We start from the raw sequence: 26,936 nt of genomic DNA on the forward strand, positions 1-26,936 counted from the left end.
TTCTTTGCAGAGGATATGAATTTAGTACAGTGGCCCCAAATCAAGCTGTTGCTGCAGAGATGTTACTAAATGAGGTGCATAACAGTCTGTTTTTAACCCCAAGCTGCATTTCATACATATACATATATACCTATATACACACACGCTGACTCTTAATTGTATTTGGGAAAATACTGGCTATAAAATGATAGCTTCATTTGAGAATACATTACAGCTCTGATTTTTTTTTTTTTTTTTTTAGACAAGCTCTTAACTTCATAGCACTGTGAGAAGACAAGGGGCTGAAGTGTTGCTTCCCTTCATTAGTCTTTCCAGACGCATAATGACTTTTATAGCCATAGGGGACTGTATTAGTACCCTATTGCTGCTATAACAATAGTGGTGGCTTAAAATAATCATCTTATGTTTCTGGAGGAGAGAAGTCCTAAAATCAAGGTGGCAACAGTATTCTTTCTGAAGTCTAGGGAAGAATCTGTTTCCTTGTCTTTTCTGGCCTCTGGAATCCACCTATATTCCTTGACTCCTGGCCCCGTCCTCCACTTTCAAAGCCAGCAGTGTAGCATCTTTTAATATCTCTCTGCTTTTATGATCGCATGACTTGACCCTCCTGCCTGCCTCTTACAAGGACCATGTGATTGCATTATGCAATCCCCTACTCTGTAATTCAGGATAATCTATTTCAAGAGTGTTAATTTACTCACTTATGTAAAAATTTTTTTTTAACCATGTAAAGTAACATATTCACAGTTCTGGGAATTAGGGCAGGGACATCTTTGGGAGGTCTTAGTATACCACAGGGACTGAATTTTCTTCCTTTGGGAAAATCTATATAATAAATCATTTGGGAGATGGTGGTGGGGGAAACAGGAAAATGTATCTGTTTTGCAGCCATACCGAGGTGATTGTGAAACCTGAACTGACCCTAAATGAAATTTTTTAAAAAATCCTTACCTGAGGATATGTTAATTGAAGAGAGCGAGCGAGCAGGAGGGAGAGAAAGAAAGAGAAGGGAAAGAAACATCAATCAGTTGCTTCCCACATGCACCCTGACTGGGGATTGAACCTACAACGTAGGCATGTGCTCTGACCAGGAACTGAACTCGCAACCTTTTTGGTGTACAGGATGATGCTCCAACTAACTGAGCAACGTGGCCAGGGCTAAATAAATATTTTGTTTTTTTATTGAGCTCTTCAGCTTAAAAAAAATTTTTAATCGATGTTTATAGCTTGAATTAAAAATCTAAAAATTTTATGGTAGTTTGTTTTTTAAAGATTATTTATTTATCTGTTTATTTATTTTTAGAGAGGGGGAAGGGAGGGAGAAAGAGAGGGAGAGAGACATCAGTGTGTGGTTGCCTGTTGTGCACCTCCTACTGGATACCTGGCCCACAACCCAGGCACCCCCTTGACTAGACTAGACTAGACTAGAAATCGAACTGGTGACCTTTTGTTTCACAGGCTGGCTCTCAAGCCACTGAGCCACACCAGCCACAGCAATTCTATGGTAGTTTTGTCAAAATAATTATGTTGTTTATTTTTGAAGAAAATATACAAAATACTTAAATTTTTATTTTAAATCTTTCAAAATGTAAACATGCTGTTTTGGTGGAAGTTAGGAGCTCCCATACATGGAGACAAAAATATTGCCCAAATTTCCTTGAGTCACTTACTTAGTTCTTAGAGAATGGTTCTTCCTGGTTGTTTCACTAGTTTTGATAAATCAAATGGCCATATTTTTATTAGATTTTCTAGAGTTCCTACTGCTTGAATCTGAGAAAGCTAAAAAAAGAAAACCTTCCAGCTCCTGTCTTCCACCCTCTAGACAGTAAAATCTGCATAAAAGGTTCACCACTCCCTGGCTGGTGTGGCTCAGTGGATTGAGTACCACCCCAGGAACCGAAGGGTCATCAATTCAATTCCTTTTCAGGGCACATGCTTGGCTTGCTGGCCAGGTCCCTGGTTTGGGGGCATGTGAGAGGCAACCAATCCATGTATCTCTCATACATTGCTATTTGTCTCCCTTTCTTTCTTTCTCCCTTTCCCTCTCTCTAAAAGTAAATAAAATCTTAAAAAAAAATTCTCCACATAGGATCATCCTTGTGGGTGTAAGAAGTGGGCTGGGGTTGGGTGGAGGTGTGTGTCCTCCTCTACTGGCCGTGGCTGCCTGGTGAGGCAGGAGGGTGGGTGTGCCCTGGAAAGCAGAGATAGGCAGCTCCGGCCTTCAGACGGGAGGCACCAGTCAGTGCCTGTGTCTTCCTCTAGGACCGGGACCTGGGCCTTCCCTCATTGCTGGCCTGCAGGCCCTCTGGCTCATTGCAAGACAGAGATCCCAGGTCCACAGCTCCCTAAACCAGTGCATCTGATGGCTCTTCTGGTGATGGGGCAAGGGCTTGGGGATGGTTTCACTGCCACAGTGGTTACCACCCGACATGAGACAGTTCCTGTGGCAGTGAGAATGTGAGTTTTTGAACCTGAAGCTTTAGGTTCAAATCCCAGCGGTGGTACTTCTCAACTGTGTGGGCTGGTTAGCAAGTCACCCAGTCTCTTGGTGAGGTAAAGGTGGCAGTACTTGCGCCAAACACACAGAGTTATTACGGTGCTTTCCTAACAGGTCGCTGCTACACTGTGGTCAGTTGGCCGAGACACAAGTGGGAAGTCCCCATACTCCATCTGAGGAATCCAGAAGGGGGTGGGGGTCGGGAGGGAGGGAGGGAGGACTATTATGACTGGTGTGGATATGGATCCTGAGTCAGGGGAAACTGGCGGGCATGCCTCGGGCCACCAAGCCCAGTCTGAGCCAAACTTGGATGGGTGATTGTCCCTTTGGTCCTCACTGCTGTCCAGTTGGCTGTTCTCCCTCTGTGGCCTTCTGTGGAGCAGGGAAGCAGCCACACTACTGCAGCCACTGCTACCAGGAGCCATAGGGGCCTCCTGTGTTGAAGCCTGAGGAGAGGCCTTGCCTATAGTTGCCTTACCGGCCTGTCTCTCGGTGGGGGAATAGGCATTGCTGTAACCCAGAGAGTCATTTCCTGAGGTCAGATGATTTGTGTGCCCACCAGCAATAGTGAGGCCCTTTCCACTCCTGAGTACGAGGAGCTTAGGAGTTGGGTAGAGCAGGCAGTCCAGTGTCTCTGGGGAATTGGGAAGGCGCGTACAGAGCCTGGCTCCAGGTCCAGGCTTTGGGCATTTAGAGCCAGTCCTGAACAGTTCTCCTGGTTGCTTCCTTGTGATGTGGTGGGAAGATTCTGGAAGGGAAGCAGCAGGGCTTTGGGCCCTACATCTATTAGTGAGAACCCTTCGGCTGTGGCCTCTTTCCCACTATGGGTTCTGGAGGAGATCTTTGTTTAACCAGAGGGTTCCTGGCTGCAGACATGAAGGCTCAGGGCACACAAGGCTTGGGACGGATGCCGTGATTATGAGCACGTTGCCCTTGAGCCCACTGGTTTGAATGCAGCCGGAGTTTGGGCTGCAAGGTTTGGTCAGCTCTGCCTTTCCAGTTACACCCTCCGTCTCCCTTGCCAGCCCCTGGTGCTGTCATTCATCTGTCCTCATCCCCACACCTTAGCTTAGAGCTGCCCACAACCCTCGTCTTGAAGCAGTGTGCATGTACACACATCACACAGAGTGAATATTTGAGCCCTGCCTTCTTTCTGAGACAGTCAGATCCTCAAGCACCCTGCCCCGCTGATCTTCCCCTTCCAGGGGAGAGCTTCTCCTACCCATGCCACTTGGGAGGGGTAGGGTATCATTACGCATATTCACATGGCCATGCTTCTCAGGCACCAAGGAGGCCACAGAGGCTGAAAGAATTACTTGGAGGGGCTGCCTTGGGGCGTAGACCTGCCTGCCAGCCCCTCAGCTTGTCTACCTTAAATGGGTCCTGGGCTTACCATTGTCCTTGCGGGCTCCACTGTTGTTCCTTAGCCAAGCAAGCAGGCCCCTCTACAGCTCACAACCTCCTGTTTGACCTGCATATATGCCTTTACCTGCACTTCTCCTGGAGTGACCTCCTTTACTCTCTCCTGTATTAATCGTGGTGCACTTTGGCTCTCGCCATTGCTACTTAGCATTGTATTGGCGGTCCTGGTTAGTACAGTAAGTCAGGACAAAGAAATAAAAGGCATGCAGAGTGCAAAGGAAGACATAAATCTTTATTTTCAGACAATATATTTTAAAAATTCTGAAGAGTCTTCATAAAAGCGACCAAAACTAATCGGTGAGTTTAACAAGGTTGCAGGACATCAGGTGAATATGTAAAATATCAAATATATGTGTGTGTGTTTAATAGTGTTATTGAGATAACGTTTATATACCATAAAATGTACCCATTTAAAGTGTACAGTTCTATGGTTTTAGCATGTTTACAGAGTTATGCAAATTATCATAATCTAATTTTAGAACATTTTTATTATTTTAAAAAGAAACATTGACCCTATTTCTCCACCCCCAAGATCAATTATATTTTGTTTTAATAGCAAGAAACAATTGAAAATTAAAATTTGTAAGTAACATTCACAATAGCGCCAAAAATAATGTACTTAGAGATAAATTTGTCAAAACATTGTTGAGAGAGATTAAAGAAGACCTAAATAAATGGAGTGATATGCCATGTTCATGGGTTGGAATAATCAATATTATTAAGCTATCTATTCTCTTTAAATTGGCCTATAGATTCAACACAATCCCAATCAAAATCTTAGTTGGCCTTTGAAAGACACTGTTAAGAAAATGAAAAGACAAGCTATAGCCAGGGAGAAAATATTTGCAAAATGCACAGAAGAATTTATATCCAAGATATATTTAGAACCCTTACAGTTTAATAAGGTACACAATCCAATTTTTTTAAAAAGGGGTTAAAGGTTCAGGCAGTTCAATAATTTTCTAATAAACCAATGGTAAATAAGTATATGAAAAGATGCTCAACATTCTTGGTCATCGGGAGAACGCAAATTAAAGCCAAAATGATATTAAAACTACTACATTACTACTAAAATGGCTAAAAGAAAATAAGACAACTGACAATATCAAGTGCTGGTGAGAACGTGGAACCTCATATATTGCTGGTGGGAATGCAAACCTGTATAGCCACTTTGGAAAACAGTTTGGCAGTTTGTTATCAAGTTAAACATATATTTATCTTATAACCCAGCAGTACCACTTCTAAGTATTTACCCAAGCGAAATGGAAACATGCCTGTGCCAAGCGTTATATGTAAATATCTATTGGTTTTATACATAATAGCCAAAAATTGGAAATAACTCAAATGTTATCAGCTAGTGAATGGACAGATGAACTGTGGTATATCCACCATATAACAGAGTACTACTCAGCAGTAAAGAGGAACAAAGTCCTGGTCCATCTAACAAGGTGGATGAATCTCAGATGCATTATACTCAGTGAAAAAACTAGTTATAGGACACTCGCCATATTCTGTGATTCCATTTCTGTGACATCTGGAAAAGGCAAGACCATAGGAACAAATCAGTGTTGCCAGGGACTGGGGATAAGGTGGAGGGAGATTGAGTGCAAAGAGGCATGAGGAAAATTTTGGAGTGATTGAAATATTCTGTATCTTGATGATGGTGGTGGTAATGTGTTAAGAAACTGGTTAAAACTTATGGACCTGTCAGTTAAAAAGGGAGACTCTCATTACATATAAATTATACTTCAATTAAAAAAATTTTTAAACCTACCAGGTTACACCTCAGAGACTCATTTCAAGCCCCCTCTCCTTGAGGCTTTCTTTTACCCACCTTCTTGTTGCACAGACTTCTAGTAAGTCCCTTCCAGGTCACTCACGGTTTAGATTCCTGCTGACAGCAGCTGGGGCTTCTTCAGCAGGGCTGCCGCCGCTCCTCAGAGGTGGCGAGCTGCTGGACTCCCCGCTCGGGGGGCACGGCCACGCCCTGTAACGCTGGCTGACGCCGTCGCAGGCTGGGGGGAGCGGTGTAGACCCGGGTGGGCTTCAGTGGCTGTCGTGCTTCTCTCAGCTGTGGCTCTACTCAGCTATGGCTGCTTTCTTCCCCCACAGGTTGGGATAAACATTCCTATGGTTACCATGGAGATGACGGGCATTCCTTCTGCTCCTCGGGTACTGGCCAGCCCTATGGTCCCACATTCACCACAGGAGACGTGATTGGCTGCTGCGTCAACCTCATCAACGGCACCTGTTTCTACACTAAGAATGGTCACAGCCTTGGTGGGTACATAGAGGACTTTGGAGGGTTTCTCCTGTGGAGCCACTTTGGTTGGCGAGAGGCCCAGGGGCAGGCTTTGAAGCCAAAGCAGTGTTACAGAACCCCTCCCGAGCTCTGGGGAACTTCAGCCATTTCCAGGCATTGGAGCCCTGCAGGGCGAAGGGAGGGTAGCGTGGGCCCTGTCTTTGTTAATCCATTCATTCAAAATCACTTATCGAGCCCAGGACCATGCTGACAGAGCAGCATTGTTGTGGCCATGCTCCTGGCCTGTGTGGTATTGGTTGGAGCAGTGTTTGGGGTTGGTGAGAAGTTTGAGGGTCCCAAATACATACTTGAGTGATAGTGGTTTGCATGCCCGTGGCCTGGGCCCAGACTTTCGTCCTTCTGACACTCAGGGTGATGGTTGCTATGGAGCAACCGTGAGGGCTGCATTAGTACAGGAGGTAAACAGACAGGCTGGAGTCAGATGGGGCCAGATCTCTTCTGGCCTGTTTGTAGTTAATAGAGAGCAACCTGGACTTACATTTAAAAAGGTCCCTTTGGTGAAACTGAGAAGGATGGACTGACGAGAGTAAGGGCCAGCAGAAGCGGCAGGTGGCCTGAGGCAAGGCAGTGGTAATGGGTGCAGGAAGTGGGGGACAGGGGTGGCTCAGCAAGGTTTAGTGACAGATGGGGTGCCATAGCAAGAAGCGAAGGGACAGTGGCTGAATTAGTGGGATTAGGAACCCAGGAGAAGCAGCAACCAGTGGAGGGCAAGGGGGGATCCCTTAGAAGAGCAGTCTTGCACACGTATAGAAATGTAGGATTAGAACTTGAGAGAGAGGGAGACTGGCTCTCCTAAGGACTTGCTGTATTAGGACTGACTGCTACTTGGCCCTTGAGTGATCGGAGCCCTTGGCCAGAGTGGTCCGTAGGTGGGGCCTAACTGCTGCGCCTTCCCACCTGGATTTGCAGGTCTCTGATTTGGCAGAACCATACCAGCCACCGGCCTTGCCAGGAAAAGAAGTTGGGCTTTTTACTTGGAACTCAACTCCTAGGAGACCTACTGATTGAGGGGCTGTTAAAAGGGGGCTGCCATTCCCCACAGCCCTTTTGTGGCTTCCCCAGGAGATGAGCCCATGCAGAATCAAGGGAGTTGTTGGAAATCGTGTTTGCTGGTGGCTGGGCTGTGTGATCGGGAGCCAGCATTCCTCAGCAGGGCAGTCAAATGCCACAGCCCAGAATGGGCATTGAGAGCACAGCACAGGCATTGCATAGCTGACTCAGGTGCACAGCAGAGAATCTCCCCTCTGAAATCCGTGGCCACCTCGCTGCAGTTGTTGGTGTCCAGCCGGTGAGGAGCTAGCAGCTGGAGGGCAAGGCCAAGGTCTCAAGACTCCTCACTCTCTACTTTGTTCTCTGACTCCAGCTCTTTCCTGGCTCTTGGTTTTTCTACTGTCAGAGTCCCAGAGGCCACTGCTGTGGGTTCTCACTCTTTCTCCAAGCTGCCCTCACCTGCCGCTCTGCGGCCAGGCTCAGTCCCTTCTGCTCTGGATTCCTGCCCTCCTCACATTTCTCCACAGCTTGTCCACACCTTGGTCAGAGCATGGCACCTGCTGTGGGACCCATAATTTGGAGCCCTGCTATGCCCTGTGCATCCACACCTCCCTCCTCTGGGCCCTAAGTGTGTGCCAGGACCCATGAGCTCTTTGTCAGTCAGGTCCCCTGGTGCATGAGGAGCTCATGGCCACCTTAATGTCAATCCAAACTCTCACACTGTTTTTAAAAAGTCATCTACCTAGTGCATGTTTTTATGGACCCCATGCAAGACCTCACACATCCTGTAATTAAACTTCATTTAGGAGTATATTACCTATTTTTCTAGGCTCTCAAGATTTAGGGTCTTCCTTGTTCTTTTTCAAATATTTGGTATTCTTTTCAACATTGCATTAACCTAAAATTTGATAAATTTGTTTATATATGTTTTTATTAAGATATAAAAAATATTGGAGGAGAACAAGGTTGAGATTTGAACCCTTTAGCTTGTAGCTTGTTCAGGTAGACACCAACCATTTAAGAATCACTTTGTTATGTTATTTTGAAACTCATGTTTTTCTGTCTTCTCCACAAGGATACTACTAAGACCTTACTAAAAATTGGATATCACCTGCATTTTCTAGATCATGAACTTTAATGGAAAGACAATGAACTTGGAGGGATAGACTGCTTGGTGAATCTTCAAATGACTATTTCCTTTTTACAAGTCAGCTTTATCAATAAATGTGCTTCAGAATCTCACACAGAATCAAAGAGCCAATCACTATTCTCTAACCTCAGAACCTTGCCCCCTTTAGAGAAGAATGGTGTTCCCTGGCCTCCCCATTCATTTCATTTATTCTGGTGTTCTCTGTCACAGCACTCACCCTGTGTGTTATTAATCAGTTGTCTGTGTAATTATTAGTTGCGTGCCATCTCTCTTGCTGGAGTCGGCAGCACTTTGAAGGCCAGGCTTGCAGCTGATTTCCTATTGCCTATCACAGGGCCTGGCTCCTTGGAGGTCTCAGCAGATACTTGAGAGAAGGATGAATTGGCGGTTGAATGGAGACAGGAGACTGACAGCTCATCCGCAAGTGGTCCGTGTACTTGCAGAGTCCTTCATTTTTATCCAGTTCTGTGCTCTCTCACAGCTCCTTTATACCGTCCGTCTCAGGGGCCCCTGACCTATGTCTGATTGTCTCAGGGTACTTCTATCAGCAAGTTTGATATCCTGAATCTTTGCATCCTGAACCTTTGCCTGGGCCTCCTTCCCATGGGCCTCCCCAGATTTTTTCATCACAGTGGCCTTACAGTGGCTCCTAGAGACCTACAGGACACGGGGGGGGCGGGGGGCAGTCTCGTCCTCGTCCAGTGCAGTAGGGGGTGGAGTAGCCTCTCTCCTCATGCTCGTAGAAGCACCTCAGGGTCTTATCCTTCCTGAGCGCCGTTGTGAGACAGAGCCGGTAAGCCTGGGTAGATCATCCCCTGCCCAGAAGTATGGCAGTTGCCTCACCGTATGGCACAACTGCGGACAACTTGTATGCAGACCTCAGCTTATGAAGCAGCTTTCACAAAGTATCTGTTTCTCACTTGAGGGTCGGGATTAGTGTTACCCCATTTTTTTCAGATGGGCTCAGAGAGGTTGGGTAACTTGCGAAAGGCACACTGCAGATAACCGAGGGAGCCTGGGCTCCCCCTTCTTCCAGGGTTCTGTGGGCCTCCTCCAGCAGCTGGGGGTGCAGCAGCAGCAGCCTGGCCTCACGGAGATCCGTGAGGGCGGCTCCCACGCAGACCTGGAGGGTGGGTGTTGAAGTCTCCTCATGGGTGCCACGCGGCTCCTAGATTTCATTCTGCCAGCCTCTCTCTTGGCAGGAGAGTCCAGAGGGTACACTGGCCAGTGTTAACCTGGGCTTTGTCAGCTTGGAAGCTCTGGGGACTGCTGACGCTGCATGTGGCTCAGCAGCCACCTTAGGTGTGCAGATAATAGAGTTTATGAGTTTCCTTCACTGCAGAGCAAAGTAGCCCGGCAAAGATGTAAACAGTCTCTCCGTGCCTTGGTGTTTCACCTGTGAACTAGTGTCAGAGACAGTATTCCGCCTTCCGAGGTTGTCCTAAGGGGTAAATGGTTTCTTGTTAGACCCTGAGCCCAGTGCCCAGTGCAGAGGAAGCACATGACAGACAGCGGCTGGCTGGCATGATTCTGGCTTCAGGTTTACTGGGAGCACCTGTGGTCAGATCCCTCCCCGGTTCTCTCTTGTGGGGTTTCAGTTTCTTTTCTGGGTGGAGTTGGGAGAGCAGACTGGAACCTGTAAGGAATCAGTGGTTTGAGACGCTTTCAGGCCATAAGGTCAGGAATTTCTAGAAGATGTAAGAATTTATCTAAAAAATGGGAAGGCTGTGAGTCCTTGGGACACTCTCCTTGGACCCTTTCGTTTCTCAATCAGCAGAGCATGAGGGCCCTGGTGGATATTACGAGGCCACTCTCCTGCTCAGGCCTGCTCATGTATTTGGGGTCCCATTCTCCTCCATCCCCATTATGATTCAGGCTGAGGTCTCTAGACACACAGCCTCTCTCTTGGCAGGAGAGTCCAGAGGGTACACTGGCCAGTGTTAACCTGGGCTTTGTCAGCTTGGAAGCTCTGGGGACTCTGGATGGGTATGGTATGGCAATGGGCGGCTGCCATCCTCACCTTCTCCGCTGCCATCAGCTTAGAGATGATGTTGGAGTGTCAGACTAGGAATGAGTCCAGCCCCACCACTTCTGGTAGTTTTATGACTAAATCGCAAATCATTTAACTTCTGAGGTTTACTTTCTTCATCTGTAAAATGGGGATAGAAAGTCTGCTCCCCAGAACTGGTATGAGGATCAGATGAGGTAATTAATGGAAAAGAGCCTGGTGTATATAGTGGGTCTCCATAAATGTGTCAGGTCAAGAGAAGGATCAGACCTGGAAAGGCCTCAGGGGTAGGTCATTTGGATTTTAGTCCTTTCTAACAGATTTTTCCTGAGAGGGTGGAAGAACTGTGGACAAATATTTAAGTGTCTGACTTCACTTCTGGCCAGGCCATGCAGCAGATGGAAGGCCAGGGTCTAAAATGACATGTGCTGGCCTCCACCATAGGTAGCTGTGGTGCCCAGCCCCTCCCCAGCTGTTGTGATGGACCCCCTGTGGGCTGATGACTGTCCCTTTCCCTCCGCAGGTATAGCCTTCACCGATCTCCCGGTAAGTACTACTGTTGGGTCTCCCCTCTTCAGACTCTTGGGGGCTGACTGGGTTGGGGTATGGTGGTATCTGCAAGTTCAGGGTGTGGGGCCTGTTACTTTCCCCAGCCAGGGACGTGTGCTGTGCTGTCTCCTTGACAGTCCCAGTAGGGGGTACCTGCTTGCCTTCCTCTCTCCAGTAGCAAGGCCTGGTCTTCCTCCATGACTCTTAGCAGGTGACAGTGATTTGTGGCTTTTCCAAAGACAGCTGGGGGTGAGGAGGTGAGGGTGGCTCCATGGCTCAGCTGGCCTGAGCCAGCTCTGTGTGACGTATGGCCAGTGGACTGGGGTGCAGTGTAGAGAATTGTTCAGGAACTGTTAGGTCCCTGGGCGTCTGCATTAGAGATCCCTGTGGAGAGCCAGTGCCCTAGGGGACTGGACCTGCTTCCCTGCAGGGAACCCTAAGCCAGAAAGGTGAGCTTTGTGGGGTTTTCTCTTTTCGGGGATGAAGTGAGGTTTCCCGCTGGCTTGGTTCAGGGCTCATTCCCACTTCTTGTTCCCTCGTCCTTCATTAGTAGTCATCACAGGCCTCGTCACGTGCAGGACCTCTGCCCAGACTCTGGGGGCCTAGTGCCCTGCTCTGTTTTCCCTGACCGGGTCCTGGAAAGAAGAAAGGTTTGCTGACTCTGGTGGCTTCTTTGGGATCCTGGGCACTCCTGTGATGCCCGCAGAATTGTCCTTGTGATCTGCGGGGCCTTCTGAAGCCCAGATGGCAGCACCCGGGGCGTGTTAGAACCTCTTGTCTATGGGTCAGGATCCTTCCCTGCTACCTGGAGGCCCCAGAGAGGGGCTGTGGGCCTAGGCAAAGTGAAGAGACACAGGAGGAGGATTCTGACCCTGGCTGGGGAAGTCTAGTTGTGGAGGCGTGACAGGAAATAGCCAGATGTGTCGATGCATGCTAGGAAGTGAGTGGATGCAGGGAAGGCTTGCTGGAGGAGGTGGGATTTGCCTGTGGCATGACGGGTGGGAGGGGAAATGAATGAAACAAGAGGTCTTGTAGGTTCATGGAGGCAAGAAATCTTGTAGGTCTAGAGTTCATGGTGGGCTGAACCCAGCATGCAGTAAAGGCACATGATACTCAGGAATGACACGTGACCTGACGATAGAAGGCAGAAGAGAGGACTGGGGACCCAGTGAGAGTGGGGAGGAGGCGGGTGAGATGTGCAACAGCCAGACATGAATGTGAGCAGTAGCAGTGGGGAGTCACAGGAGGCACTGAGTGAGGGAGTGACCAGGCAAAAAGCTGGTCAGGGCAGGGGATAGTTGGAAAGCAGGGAGCCCCATACCCGTGGAGGGACATGCCCGAACCTCACTGGCCAGAAGGTCCTCTTAGTGAGTCTCTGACAGGAAGGGCAATGGCCTCTCTTTACCCTTTGCCAGTGTCAGGGGGTCTAAACCACCTAATCCCTTTTGCCGCGCTCTCCTCCTCCCCTCCTTTCCTGCCTCCCCCTATCCCTTCCTGCCCCCTCATATACCCCTTTTTTTGTGGCAAAGAGATCCTTGGTCCTGGATCTTTCTGAGAGGAGCCATTATCCACCCCTGCAGCAGATCTTCACGGGCACACCTGCAGAGTCATGGATCCCAGCGTGCCTTCCTGTGCCCTGGCCGAGTCCCAATATGGGACCTTGAGCTTTGGGCTTTGAGGACATTGTAGCCTCTGATGCAGGGAAGGAGGCTCCATGTTCAGCCTGGCTTGCTTTTCTTTTGCTTTTTTTCCCCCTCAAGATTTGGGGAATAGTGTCTGGTAGGGAGGTGGGCAGAATGAGGCTCAGCCCCACCTCCTCCCGCCTTGCCACAGTCCTCTCAAAGCCGGGGAAACGGCCTGTGGGAGCCAGTGCCTCTCGCTCTGCACTCTGCACCGGAGGTGAGGCGAGGGGATACCTGCCGCCCCACTGCCCTCAGGGCCTGACTGACATTTCATTCTCCTCCTCAGGCCAACCTCTACCCCACCGTAGGCCTGCAGACACCCGGGGAGATTGTGGACGCCAACTTTGGGCAACAGCCCTTCCTGTTTGACATTGAGGACTACATGCGGGAATGGCGTGCCAAGGTCCAGGGCACTGTCCACTGCTTCCCCATCAGTGCTCAGCTTGGCGAGTGGCAGGCAGTGCTGCAGAAGTGAGTGCCCTGCTCCCGCCCTTACCCAGCCCTGCCCCATCCCAGGGCCCTTACTGTTCTGCAGGCCCCTGTACTGCTACGAGCCGCTTTTATGAACTCCAGTGGGTAGCGCTCCCTCTGGAAAGCTCACCCAGGGTGACTCCGCCTGCTGCTCTCCTGCTTGCCTCTTATCTGATGGATAGCTCCTGCTCAGCTCTCCAGATCTGCTGTTAATTAAACCTTTGCCCAGCCCACCCTCCACCCCAACTGGATCTGATGGCTCTCTATGTAGTATCTCCAGCAGGGCTGTTTTCCGCCTCAGGTCATTTTGCAGAGGATGTCCTAGGATGCTGCCTGGTCTCTTCCTCTATAGACTTCTTTTTTTCTTTTTATCAAAGCGAGAATCTCTCATGCTATAATTCTGGCCTGAGGTCACCTCTCAGGGTCAGCATTCAGCTAAGTCCCACATATCCATGGCAGTGGTGGCAGGAAGAGAGTCCTTCTTTGGACCAGCCTAGTAGCCCTTGGCTGATTAATTCCCTGACTGTGCTGGAGTCCAGTCTTTCTGAGGATCCCAAGGGAGGCCAGGTTTGGGTCTCTCTTCCACTTACCAGTTGCAGGCCTGAGTGAGGCAATGACCAGTACCCGCTGTGCCAGGAGTTGGTTTAGCTTGTTAGCTCGGCTCCCAAGGGTAGACAGTGAAGGGCTGGGCTTCTACTAACCCTGGTCCCTCGGGTTGGGTGTGCCCTGGGTTCTTTGTGTAGCTTTCCTTTTCTTGAGGGATTGAAACTGAGCCAGGCCCCAGGGAAGGCTGAGGCAGGGGTGAGGTGGCCAGACCCTTCCCAGGAAGAGCGGCACTGCTACGTCTGATTTCCTGGCCCCAGAGCTAAGGAGAAGCTCATGCTGGGGAGGGGCTAGCACAGCGCCAGTCTCTGCAACAGGCTTGCTGGGTTGTGGGGGAGGGACTGAGACTCTCAGCTTAAGGGGCTGGGATCAGCACATGGGTGTGTTTGTTTATATGTGTGTATCTGTGTGCCTGTGTGTTCATGTGTAGTATTTGCCAACATCTGCATATAACTTGTGTTCATTTTATGAATACTTTAATGGCTGTATGATCTTGGAGACAAACTTGCCATAAGCCCCTTGGCTGGCTTCCAGTGCGGGGAGGTTCAGGTTATTTCCTCCCTTTTGCTTATGTACTTAACCCATTCGTACATTGAGTTTTTCTTATTTAAGATTTTTTTTCTTGGTGCCCTTTCAAAAAGTGGAATTATTTAATCAAAGGGATTGTACATTTCAGTGGCATCTGATGTGCATATGGGATTCATCTGAGCCATGTGTTGTCAGAAATTTTTGCCCTTGTGTTTATAATAATAAAATTATAAGAATTATTACTTAGAATGTTATTATAAATACATAATTTCATAATAAGAGGCTGTACTTCAAACTAGGCACTTTATGTGTATCATTTCACTTACCCCATAACACACAGGGGGACGCAAAGCTGAGCGTCTGTGCTTTCTTCATGACAGCTCTTCAGACTTTGTTTTTAGCAATTAAAATAATGCCATCAGATACATGCACACAGCAAGGTATTCACTTCTGTACACGTCAGATGTGAGGGCTCATCCTTCCGCCCTCCATGGGTGCACAGTGCACACATGCCACTGCTCAGCCAGCTTTAGGTGAGATTAAATGGCCACTGAGCCTCGGGCTTCTCAGGACCATTTCCCCAAAATTGTGTTTCTGTTGGCTTTATTGTTGCCGGACGTCTTGGCTTCCCAGGCCCCTGATTTGTGGCATATTGGGAGTAACTTGATTCATGGGTTAGCTCCCTATGACCCTTTGCAACCAGCATTCCTGGGGTCCGGCTTTTCCTTATGAGCTAGAATGCTCCTGCCAAGCACGTAAGGCAGTACACAGAGTAGCTCCTGCGTCTGTAGAAGGTACGCACAGGGCACACATTCTCCCTGGCTGGGCAGCTGCCAGACTTGCATGGCAGGCCACCTTTCCAGGAAGCCCTTATAGAGACTTTGACCATCTCTGGACTTGCTGCAGTTCACAGGAGGCAGCTGCTTTCTGTAAGATGGTATGTGCCTGTGTGTGTACTTTGTTACCACACTTGCCCACTTGTGGGCAGCATATCCCAGAGAAACTGCAGCCACCCTTCCAGGCTGTGAGGACAAGTGTGGAGACCAGCCCCTCCCGGCCTGACTGCATAAGCCCTGGGGGAAATTTGCATTTCGTTTCCACCCTTCTATTCTCATTCTGTGGAGGTTGCACTTCTAAGATGAGTTTAGGGAAGACCTAACAGGGAGATTGTCCCATCAGGTCAGTGAGAAATGCAGTTTCTTTTCTAATATTAAAACAAAAAAAAATTTTAATTACAACTTACATTCAGTATTATTTTGTATAGTTTCAGATGTAGAGCATAGGGGTTACACAGTCATATACTTTACAAAGGGGTCCCCTGATATTTCAAGCACCCACCTGACACCATCCATAGTTATTACAGTATTATTGACTATATTCCCTGTGCTATAATTTACATTCCTGTAATTATTCTGTCACTACAAAAAAATGCAATTCTTGAGTGTCATCTTGAGCATTTCATTTCTTCTAGCATGGTCTCATCTTACCTGGTGCATCATGGGTATTGTGCCACAGCCACGGCTTTTGCCCGAATGACTGAAACCCCGATTCAGGAAGAACAAGCTTCTATAAAGAACAGACAAAGTAAGGCTGATTCTCCTCTTCCCTCTCCCTCCTTCCCTCACCTGTCCCTGACTTTGCTCTCTGGCTCATGCCAGCCTTGGGTAACCTGTCAGGAGTCCATTCAGCTCCGTTCCTCACCACCAGGAAACCAGCCTAGAGCCCCAACTCAGCCCCAGGCCCTGCTTCTGTCCCTCCTTCAAGACAGCGCTGCCCAGATGGACAGTTCAGCAGCATGGGAATGTCTAGGTGCAGCCTCCCTAATGCACACTCTGCTGGCCTGGCGTGGCTGGGGCCTGGCTTGGCTGGATCCCTCTCCCTCTTTGTTCCCTTCCCTCTGAAATCTGGATTCTACTCAGCGTCTTGTTCATGGTCTTCTGAAAAGAGTGTGTTTGTATCTTAGACCACTGTCCTGCCTTTCACACTATTTACTCTACTTTAGTAGTTCTGCCTGCTCCTGGACATAGAGAGGACTGAAATAATCAGACAGGGCAAAGGCTGATGCTCAGTGGCTGCAGTGGTAGCATCTCTCTCTGCTCCCCGCCTCTGGTCCTGCCCTTTGCTGACAACCAAAGGAAAGAGCCAAAGGAAACTTTCTTGGTGTTCATACTGGCCTGTGGACTATGTTTAGGGCTTTTTTAGGGAAAGAGGGTGTTGGGAAAGAGGAAACAGAGCCCAGGAAAGGGTTAGGGAGAAGAGAGAGGAGTGAAGGAGAATGGGTATGTGTGGAAGTGTTTGTTTGTGTGTGCCTGCTTGCGTCTCTCTGAGCCTGTCGTCTCTGTGTATGTGCATGTGTCTGTGTCTCCCAGAGAAGCTCCGCCCAGCCAGACAGACGGAAAGGGATCCCAGACTTGGGATCTACGAATGAGAGCCTCAGGCCCAGGAGTCGCTCCCAGCAAGATGCACCAGGCCCCAGGGCAAGAGCAAGATGCTGATGGCCTGAGAGGTGTCAACGTCAGACCTGCCAGTGTGAGGAGAATGATCTCTCCCGGCAGGGAGCGTGCTGCCGCCCCTGAAGACAGCCAAGACATGGCCTCTGGCCCAGAAACCAGTGCGCTTCCATTGCCACTCCCCTGAAAGGCCTGAAAGGAGAGAAATGTGTCTGAAGAGGAGCCCCGAGGGCCACCCAGCTGCCTGGATGCCCATCCCCAGATCATGTTCCCACAGCCAGGGCCTCTTCTCCACCCCAGGTTCCTGGTGACCTGTACACACCATAGGAGCAAGCCTCCACACTCACCCTCCTACCACTGGGCTAAGAGTCCCCGCTCTGTTTCTCCCTCCTGTTCTTTGAGGACTCCCCAACACTTGCAGAAACCAGGGTCTGTTGTGGGGCTGGGTGGCCAGGCTGTCTCTTCAGTCTCTTCTGTGAGCATCTCAGCTGGGCGTGCAGCTCTGCGGCAGCGCGCCTGACTGTCGGCGGGTCTGTGCTCTGGGCCGCCGTCCTGCAGGCATGCCTCTGTGCAGGAGGTCTGCAGCCCCTCCCTCACCGCTGTGTCCTTGCTCTCTGCAGAGATCCAGAAGTTGGTGCTGGAGGGCCGTGTGGGTGAGGCCATCGAGACCACACAGCGCTTCTATCCAGGGCTGCTGGAGCACAACCCGAACCTGCTCTTTATGCTCAAGTAAGTTTTGGGGCCTACCAGCTCCCCCATAGCCCAGCCCTTCTCAGCTGGTGGTGGGAACATACAACCTGGACCAAGCCCAGAGCAGTGCCGCTCCGCTCCCTCTGCAGGTGCCGACAGTTTGTGGAGATGGTGAATGGGACCGACAGTGAGGTCCGCAGCTTGAGCTCCCGAAGCCCCAAGTCCCAGGACAGCTATCCTGGCTCCCCCAACCTCAGCCCCCGACACGGCCCCAGTAGTTCCCACATGCACAACACAGGTCAGCCACTCTCCAGACGGCTCTGGGAAGTACTGGTGTGAAGAAGAAAGGCCACCTACATACTCTTCCCTGGGCTGGGCTTAGGGTTCACTGCTGGATTTGGGGGAAGGGAAATGGGACCACTATAGTCATTCCCAGGGCCCCGCTTGATGGCAGGTTGCCCCTCCGCTTCTGACTGTCCCCTGGCTTACAGGTGCAGACAGTCCCAGCTGCAGCAATGGCATCGCATCCACCAAGAGCAAGCAGAACCACAGTAAATACCCTGCGCCCAGCTCCTCCTCTTCCTCCTCCTCGTCCTCCTCGTCCTCCTCATCCCCATCCTCCGTCAATTACTCCGAGTCCAACTCAACAGATTCCACCAAATCCCAGCCCCACAGCAGCACCAGTAACCAGGAGACCAGGTGCCTGTCTTCCTTTGCTTTTTCCCCTGCCTCTGCTCTGAGCCACCTGGGCACACTGCAGCCTGTCTTTTGAGTGTTGCCCCCTGAACTTCATCCCCCACCTCCATCCCAGGCCTGTGCCTGGAGTATAGCTGCTGACCTGCCAGGCATTGGCTCCAGCTTCTGGCCCTACCAGTGATTCAACTGCCACTTCACTCCGCCCCCCCCCCCTTCTTTTCCCCTTAATGTATTGATTTTAGAGTGAGAGAAGAAAGGAAAGAGAGAGAGAGGGAGGGTTGAAGAGGAAGAGAGAAAGAAACATCGATTTGTTGTTCCACTTACTGATGCATTCATTGGTTGATTCTTGCATGTGCCCTGACTGGAGATCAAACCTGTAACCTTAGCATATCGGGGCAACACTCTAATCAACTGAGCCACCCCACCAGGGCTACTTGGCCCTGTCTTTATCCAGAGACGCTGACACTGCTAGGCTGAGAATGTGGTCTCTTTCAGGGAGGCCAGGCCTTAGAACTCTCGAAGTCTTTAGTGAAGGAGTTTTTATTGGGTTTGGCCTGTGGTCACCCAGCATGGGCAGGCAGGGTGTTTTAGGCTGCAGGCTACAAGTGGTTCTGTTTCTCCACTCTACAAGTGCAGGCCTCTGGAGAGTTTGTACAAGTGGTTTTAACAGCTCCCAGGCATACCTTATGGTTGACTACTGAGATGTCTACTGGGGCTTACAGGCCCTGATCATATGAGGGTGGGGGTTTAGGAGTGTGCCTACAGAGAGGAGGGTCAGGGAGGGGAGGGCCACAGAGGCAGCACTGGGACAAGAGTGGGAATCAAATGACAAGCCAATGAGGATAGCTGGTATCACAGTAGGGACCCAGGTGTTGGAGCCTGAGAAGCCAGAGCTGTCCTTTCCTGTTCCCCGGGGCCCTCAGTTTTCCACAGCAACCTATGGCTGAAGCCTGAATACAGGCCCCACCAGGCTGCTCCAACCACATCCCCTTGGCCAACTCCCACCTCAACCCTTCTCCACAGCGACAGTGAGATGGAGATGGAGGCGGAGCATTACCCAAATGGTGTGCTGGAGAGCATGTCCACACGCATCGTCAATGGTGCCTACAAGCACGAGGACCTGCAGACAGATGAGTCAAGCATGGGTGAGGGCCGTGCCCCGGCATGGTGTCCATGGGCGTGGCACTCTGTCCGGATGCCCCTCCCCCTGGGAGGGGGTTGGGACGGGCAGGCTTGGGCAGCTTGAGAGGCTCTAGGCAGACCTGGTCCACTGTCTCCTTAGCCAGTCATGAACGGGCACTTGAGGTAAGGAGGCCCGGCCTGCTGCCAATACCAGAGCCCCCTTGTTTGAGGCAAGAAGGAGTTGGTGGGAGTGGGCACTCTTATGAGCCCCCCGTGCATCTGTACAGGATGGGAAGAGGGAAAGCTTTTGAGTCTTCTGACTCCGAGAGCGTGTGCTGGGTGGACTAAGAGCACCTCAGCTGTGGATGGCCCGCATGCCCCTTCCAGCCCTCACGTGCCTCCTGCGTCCCCCGACCCCCAAGGTCCTCGCCATGTTCTCTTTGAGGTCCCCTCCAGTCTCCCCTTTCTCTCCTCACCCCTCCTGATGTGTTCTTTGCTGGACTCTGGGTGCAGATGACGGGCATCCTCGGCGGCAGCTCTGTGGGGGTAACCAGGCGGCCACCGAAAGGATAATCCTGTTTGGCCGCGAGTTGCAGGCCCTGAGTGAGCAGCTGGGCAGGGAGTATGGCAAGAATTTGGCCCACACGGAGATGCTGCAGGTACAGAACAAGCTAGGGCCTCAGAGAGGGCCCCCATTTGGTAATGGGGACAGGTGACTCTGGGAGGGTCCTCGGGACAGCAGCACCAGGACAGAGTGGGCTCCAGTCAAGTCTGCAGTGGGAAATGGGACACCCAGGGCATGCACCGCGCTCTCTGGGCTGTGGGGAGGGCACAGCCCTCCCTGACCCAGCAGTGGGTGTGTTGTTCCCTCACTGGGCACCACACAGCTTTGTGTCCCCTGGAGCCATGGAAGAGTGTGTGTGTGGTGTGTGCCACAGGCCTCTCAAAAGTGCCCTGTCCTTTAGGATGCCTTTAGCCTGCTGGCATACTCAGACCCCTGGAGCTGCCCAGTTGGCCAGCAGCTTGACCCCATCCAGAGGGAGCCTGTGTGCGCTGCCCTCAACAGCGCCATTTTAGGTAAGTGGATCGAACAAAAATAGCTTGCCCATGAATGCCTGGGGTGGCCCCCTCCTTTCCCTCCCTAGGAATTGCTGACGTTTGTCCAAATCAGGACAGTGAGCTCTGCCCAGGAGCTCTCTGGTGGCCCATAAGACTCTTGGGCTGTAGCAGCTGTACCTAAATCTTGACTTCCCTCTGCTCAGCTGAGTTGTCTGGCTGGATTGCAAAGGGCCCTAGGTTGTGGCTGTGGGCCCAGGGCAGCCCAAGGCTCCGAAGAAAGCTAAGGTCCTCAGGTTTCGGCATGGCTGCAGGGCCATGGCCTGGTGGCCTGGGACATACTCACACAGAAACAGGTGAACACTCTGTTCCAAGAGATTTTGTTCACTCCTTTCCACCTTCTGCTCCCAAGGGAACTTTGACTTGGGCCCAAGCCCTGAGCAGTTCAGTGACTAGGCCTTGTCTCTCCTCCACAGAGTCTCAGAACCTGCCAAAGCAGCCCCCTCTGATGCTCGCCCTGGGCCAGGCAACTGAATGTCTACGGCTCATGGCCCGAGCGGGCCTGGGATCCTGTTCCTTTGCCAGAGTCGACGACTACTTGCACTAGCTGACCACGCTGGCTGGCCCCGCCTGGCCCTCGCTCGGCCCCCAGGGCTGGAGCAGCCCGGCCCTCCACAGGCACCTGGCACAGGGATCTGGAAGCCATGGGCAGAGTCCACTCCTCCTGCCTGGCCTCCTCCCTTTCCTCTCCCTTTCCCTTTCGTTTTCCTTTTCCTTTCTTCCTTTCCTTCCTTTTTCCTTTCTCCCCGCCTCAGTCACTCTCCCCCCACCCCCTCTTCACGTGCAGCGGCCTATGACGCAGTATCGGCTGGTTACTCTCATGTAGCGCCTTCTACTTGGAAAGGGGGGTTTGGTTTTGAGGAGGGGTTGGAGTTTTTTTTAATCTTTTTTTTCCCACATGACTGAGCCACCAGTATTTATCTCTGGAGAGTTTGTGCTGAGCTGGTTTCTGCTAATTTAGTGATGAAGCCTATCCAAGTTGGTGATAGCTTATTATTTTCATAAGTAAAAAAAAATGAGATTATATATATATATATAAAAATATATATATTACAAAAAGACACAGTATTTATCGTAGTGTTAGTCCAGCACCTCTTGGGTGAGGCTGTCCAGATACCATATGTTTTTATTTGAGTCCAATTCAGTAAAAAAGAATCATCTCTGTAACCTCAGCCAAGTGATTTACTTCAGGCTTCCCTTTGTTGAGCCACAGGCCCAGCTGCAGCCTAGGGCAGCCCAGTAGGCTTTGGGGTGGGGCCACTTAGTGGGCAGGTCAGTCTGAGCTGGTTTGTAGCATCCAAGAGGTGTGGGTCCCCAGGCCCCTGAGAGCTGGACTCAGCAGAGAACTGGTAGGGCCAGGGGTCCAGAGGAGGGGAGTTGACCCAGGGCTACACAACAAAGAAAGGGATTAGAGAGAGGGTCCTTGGCCAGCACACTATCTACCATTCTACCCTGCATTTCGCTGCCTGCCTTGCACCTCTTTCTCTTTCCTTTTCAACATCTTGCCCTCTCTTGTTGTTCAGATGGCCAAATAATTCATTTACTCTAAATTGATTGCCTGGAAACTACCTGCCTTTGACCCGAGAGCTGCTGTGTGTCAGGCTGCGGGGAGGAAGTCTCCATTCCTAGGACAGAGGCCCCTGAATACAGGGGCTGCCTCCTTCCTGCCTGGATCTTCACTGGCCCTGCACAACTCTGATGGAATTGATGCTTTCTGTTGAGAAGCCAGGGCCTTGTGGAGGCAGATTCTTGGGCTGCTGGCCTCTGGAGTGGATAGAACCCTTGACCCCCTAGGCCAGGCTTCACCACAGCTGTGCCAGGCGGCTCCTTGCAGTTTGGCCTCAGTCACTCTTAGGAAAGACTGTTCTGAGTATTTGCTGACCTGAGGGAGGGACCTCGTAGGCTTTACAAATGTCCCATCAGCCCTGTCAGATGGATCTTTACAGCTGGTGGGGCAAAAACAGTCCTGGTACTGCCATCAGGGAATCAAGAAAGGAAGGGCTAAGTTGGCTTCCAGGACGTGGGTGGGCCATCTGTGGTGAGGGCTGACAGCCCAGGAAGAGGGAAGGAAGGAGGTCTACCCAGAGGAACGCCAGCAGGGACTGGGATTTTCCCACCTGCTTCACAGTGGGAACCCACAAGCAGCCCCTGCAAAGGGGCAAGATCAGAAGCTGAATTTCCAGTCCCTGCCTGGATCCGGCCTGGGCAAGCTGCTGCTCTCTGTCAGTGGACACAGGAATGGTTGGGATGGCCTGAGATACTCAGTGCCCACCATGCCTTGCTGGGGCCACAGCTGGACAATAAGAGAAATGATTGAGTTGGACCAGCTGCTAGTGATGGGTCAAGGACCTGGCCCTGTGCTGTCTTAGAGTTCTGCCTTGGGACGTGATCCTGTAGGCTGCTGTTTTTTCTTGGTCCCCACCAGGGCAGCTGGAAGCCCACAGGCCATAGTCCATCAGGGAGTTGTCCTGTCTGTAAAGGACACACGATGGAACTCACCTTGTGTAGGGCTGGGGATGCCTAGCCCCCAAACCCAGAGAGGTTGGAAATATCAGTCTGTTAAAATGGTCAGAGCCAAGCAGGTTTGGGAGTTAAAACCAGAGGCTTTTGCAGCTGGAATGGGGTTCAGAGAACATCTGCTCCACCAGTTCTCCTTTTTATACATAAGGAAACAGGTCCAGGAGGTTAAGTGACTTGGCCAAAGTCACAAAGCAGGTTGGTGCCAGAGCTGGGGCTGACCTCATCCCTGTGGGTTAGGCAATCCTGTTTAGTCCTAAAGCTGAGGGGCGGGTCAGGGTTCAGGCTCGAAGAGTTAGGAAGGCCTCCAGCAGTGTCTGAGCAGCTGGTACTTTGGGGGGTGTGTCAGGGATGGGGATAGGTACCTGGGCTTGGGTTGTGGAGCATCTGAGAGAGGGTCCAGGAGGGCTCGGGACAGCCGTGTGCTGCTTGGGGTTGGGTGTCTGCCTGGCTTGCACTCAGTACCCATGGCCATCTCCCCATTTTCTGTGCCTTATCTCACTGTTTCAGCTGAGTCCAAGTTGTTTACTCTGTTCCTCTCCAGAGGGGTGTTCTGTCCCAGTTGGACAGCTTACCTTTGGGACATAAGCCTTTGCCCCACAAGCCGTGGAGAGGACCAAAACCAAGCTGCTTGAGCCCACTGTCTTGCTGATAGTCCAGGCCTGCCTGCCAGCCAGAGGAGCCCCTTATGCACACCCAGTCTTACCAGCCTACTTCCAGGAGCCAAGAGTGGGGAAAGCACCTGGGAGGAGACCTGGTGAAAAACTGGACTTGACCCAAAGGGTCAGGAGGAAGAGCCCTGTTGGGTTGTCCAGCCCCGGGGAAGCACCGTCCTTACTTACCTTGTCCCCCCGTGCCACCAAATGATTGCTCCTTCCAGAGTGGAAGGAAATTGGCAGATCACACAAAGAAAGGCAGAACCGCGATATTCACCCATATGGGTCTGTGGCTGGATGCAGGCCTTCAAAAAGGGGACACCAAGAGATGGAGAAGCAGGCTGCTCGGCCACTCAGCACCTTCCTACCCCTTAAGCAAGCACAAAGAAGATGAGGCAGAGAACTGTCAAGAGCTGAAAGTTCCTATGGTTGCTCACAACTCAGGTATGCACACTGTGTGGCAGCTGGGCAGCAGAGCCCTACTTGACCACCAGTCCTGTGCACCCGGACCTGTGGCCAGATTGTGGACTCTGGCTGCCTGAGGCGCCACCTTTTTGCATAGGGTTTTCCTCCATTAGTAACTACAGCTGACACAGACATCCTCCACATTGTGCACACTGGTTCTGCCTTTGTCCTCGCAAGTTGATACTTGGCATTAGCATGAAACTCGTGGGTGTGGGAGGGTTTAGAGAGAATTCTAACACAAAACATCCTATTAAATTGTACTTGAGAGATGAAAAACTCCTGTTGTATTTTGACAGAATTATTTTTATTAAAATACACATCATGAGCAGTCACGAGTATTTGGTCTCTGTTTTAGTCTTACTGGGGTTGGCACGCCTTGTGCGGCACACAGTGTCCTGGAGGGTGTCACCTCTTCTCAGCCCACCTCACAGGTGCCTAGGCCCCTGGTGCCTTTAAGGTCTCTCAAGACTTCGGGTGTTTTCAGCACCCCAAAGAGGATGGGAACTTAAGCTTCAGTTCTATCCCTTGAAATAGCTTCTATCTGAGACAAAGAAAAAGCAAATTCAGCTTCAAAAAGTTGAGCCACAGCACCTTCTACCCTCAAAATAAGATTTTAAAACATCATCAGTAACATTCACCCCAAACACTAGATAGTAAAAAAGAGATTTTCTGAGGGGTATTGAGATTAGTTTCCTGTCATCCTGAGGAGAGACCTCGTGCTCAAAATCCTAGTTGTTTACTAACTGGGTAACCCTGGAAAATTAACCTTCCTTTTCAGTTTTTCCATCCTTAAAATGTGGTCAGTTCTTCTACCCCATGGTGGTATAAGAAGATTCTAGCTGCATAGGGCAGCGTTTGGCACAGGGATGCGGTACAGGTGACCACTCAGCCTCCATGAGGATGATCCTTGGTGTGACTGGTCTGCTCTTGTCTCATTCTGCCTCCCCTACCCCCAGAGTATCAGGGTTTGATGCAAAGGAGGGATACAGAAGCTTTTGCCACTGTTCACCTGGAGGTGGGACTGGAAACATTGGCGGCGAAGAAATCAGCTATGAGGCTAGTGCAGCAGGCCAGACACGAGAGGACAGGTTTGAGAAATATTTAGGAGATGTGTGAGCACAACAGGATGAGGGACTAGATGTAGGGGAGATGGGATGAGCAAGAGACCAAGCAAATGCAGGCTTTTGGTTGGGGGAAAGGGATGGATAAAATAGTGAAGGGAACAAGTAGTGGCTAAAAGTCACTGGAGTGGGGGAGGTTTGCTGAAGAGCAAGTGGATCCACGTCTCAGAGAGACGTTCCTGGAACTGGAAAAGGGTTCTGTGGTCCGGTATGTAAGGAAAGCTGTTGTGGATGGTCACAATGAACCTCATCAGCTAATTAAAAGCTCTAAAAACCCTACGGTAAGACGTGCAGCTTAACCCCGCCCTTTCCAAACTTCCTTTACTATGGAATGCTTCTCCTGGGCATTTTACAGGACTACTATTCTACAGAAGTCTCAGGGAAAAGCTAATGTAGAGGGAAGAGCGAAGTACTAGCTAAGCACAAATATCCTAGATTCCATCAGTAAAGCCAGAATAATTTCCCTCTAGACGAGTCATTCCCAACCTGGACCAATTTTGCCCGCCCCCTCCCCGCCCCCCAGGGACATTGGCGATGTCTGGATTTATTTTTCTTAGTCACAGCTGGGGTTGGGTGCTACTGATACCTAGTGGGTAGCATTCAAGAATGCCGCTAAATATTCTAATGCACAGACAGTCCCCACAACAGAATTATCAGGCCCAAAAACATCAATACTGTTAAGAAACTGCTCTAGAATGTTTTGAACAATGACTAAGACAAACAGATCAAACATAAGCACACTTTGATTTTGCCTCCTTTGTGCCTGGCTGTTGAGAATCCAGGGGAAGGAATAGAGAATAAAATCCCATCAGAAAGGAGGGCTCTGACGTTACAATTTTTCATCACTCCGGAAGCCTTCCGTGCTTCTGTGTCATTAAGATGACAGCGGTGATGAGAAGTTAAGTCTCCTCCCAAAGCAGGGATAGCCCTGCTGGTTAGCTTGTCTCAGTGGAAACTGCCTCATCTCAACTGACATGTTCTATCATTACAGGCTGCACTGGAAAGAGGGCTAGTTGAGTGAGAGGGGGAAGCGATTCAGACTTACCAGGAGAGTCAGACAATAGTGGGGGCTCCCCATGCAGAAGTAACCCCCTAATCCCACATTTTCAACATAGTCTTTTACACTAAGGTCTACAGGTCTACAGATCTTTACACTAAGGTCTTTCATTACTGTAGCGGATTTGGTGAATTAAGAGTAGTCATTAGACAATGTTATGGGGGTGGGGGGAGGTGTATAGGCTCCAGTAAAGAGGTCATGGGGACTGAGGTCACAGTCCTGAAGAGTATTAACACCAAAGGAACAACTAAAGAACATCTAGGAAGCCGTGACGTTGGGGGAGCCGGTTCAAAAAGACTGCCATTCTGCTAAGATACTATCCTTGCCGTTCTGTTAGATCATGTCCAACAGCAGCCCTTTCTTCATTCCTGGGCAACCAAGAACCACCATAGTTCCTAGAACCTCCTTTCTTTCTTCCTTTATTTTCCTTTTCCTTCCTCCCTCCCTTCCTTCCTTCGAAGGCAGAGAGAGAAACATCGATTTGTTATTCCACTTATTGATGCATTCACTGGCTGATTCGCGTATGTGCCCTGACTCCGGGTGAAACCTGCAACCTTCGTGCATCCAGAGGACGCTCCAACCAGCCCAGTTACTTGGCCAGGGCGGAACATCCTTGCTCTTGACGAGGGCGGCGAACTAGAAAGGATCCCAGGCTGTAACACAGACGGCTCAATACCTCCACCACCGGAAATGAATGACCGGGGACTCCAGCCAGGCTATTTCGCCTCCTCCTTCCACCCCCCAAACCCCGCCAAACAAGCGAGCATGCGCAGCTACAGGTCAGGGCTCCTCCCAGCGCGCTTCCACCCCGTCAGGGAGCATG

The 26,936-nt window shown here is 50.5% G+C and overlaps 1 protein-coding gene across 2 annotated transcripts in view; it reads left to right on the forward strand.

Moving 5' to 3' along the window:
- Positions 1–24,257, forward strand: part of RANBP10 (RAN binding protein 10) — a 59,687-nt gene extending 35,430 nt beyond the window's left edge. For both annotated transcript variants that reach the window (XM_054579306.1, XM_054579307.1), the window contains 11 exons: positions 6,032–6,199; positions 10,914–10,936; positions 12,908–13,092; positions 15,695–15,807; positions 17,294–17,402; positions 17,513–17,661; positions 17,855–18,062; positions 19,083–19,204; positions 19,695–19,840; positions 20,147–20,258; positions 20,714–24,257. In XM_054579306.1, the coding sequence (XP_054435281.1) occupies positions 6,032–6,199; positions 10,914–10,936; positions 12,908–13,092; positions 15,695–15,807; positions 17,294–17,402; positions 17,513–17,661; positions 17,855–18,062; positions 19,083–19,204; positions 19,695–19,840; positions 20,147–20,258; positions 20,714–20,844 (1,466 nt within the window). In that variant the 3' untranslated portion in view covers positions 20,845–24,257. The remainder of the gene's footprint in view (positions 1–6,031; positions 6,200–10,913; positions 10,937–12,907; positions 13,093–15,694; positions 15,808–17,293; positions 17,403–17,512; positions 17,662–17,854; positions 18,063–19,082; positions 19,205–19,694; positions 19,841–20,146; positions 20,259–20,713) is intronic.
- The last annotated feature ends 2,679 nt before the right edge of the window (positions 24,258–26,936 follow it).

The sequence above is a fragment of the Pteronotus mesoamericanus genome, unplaced genomic scaffold, assembly GCF_021234165.1.
Source record: "Pteronotus mesoamericanus isolate MK-2021 breed Mesoamerican mustached bat unplaced genomic scaffold, CSHL_Meso_final contig_52, whole genome shotgun sequence".
In the NCBI taxonomy this organism is placed as follows: Eukaryota; Metazoa; Chordata; class Mammalia; order Chiroptera; family Mormoopidae; genus Pteronotus; species Pteronotus mesoamericanus.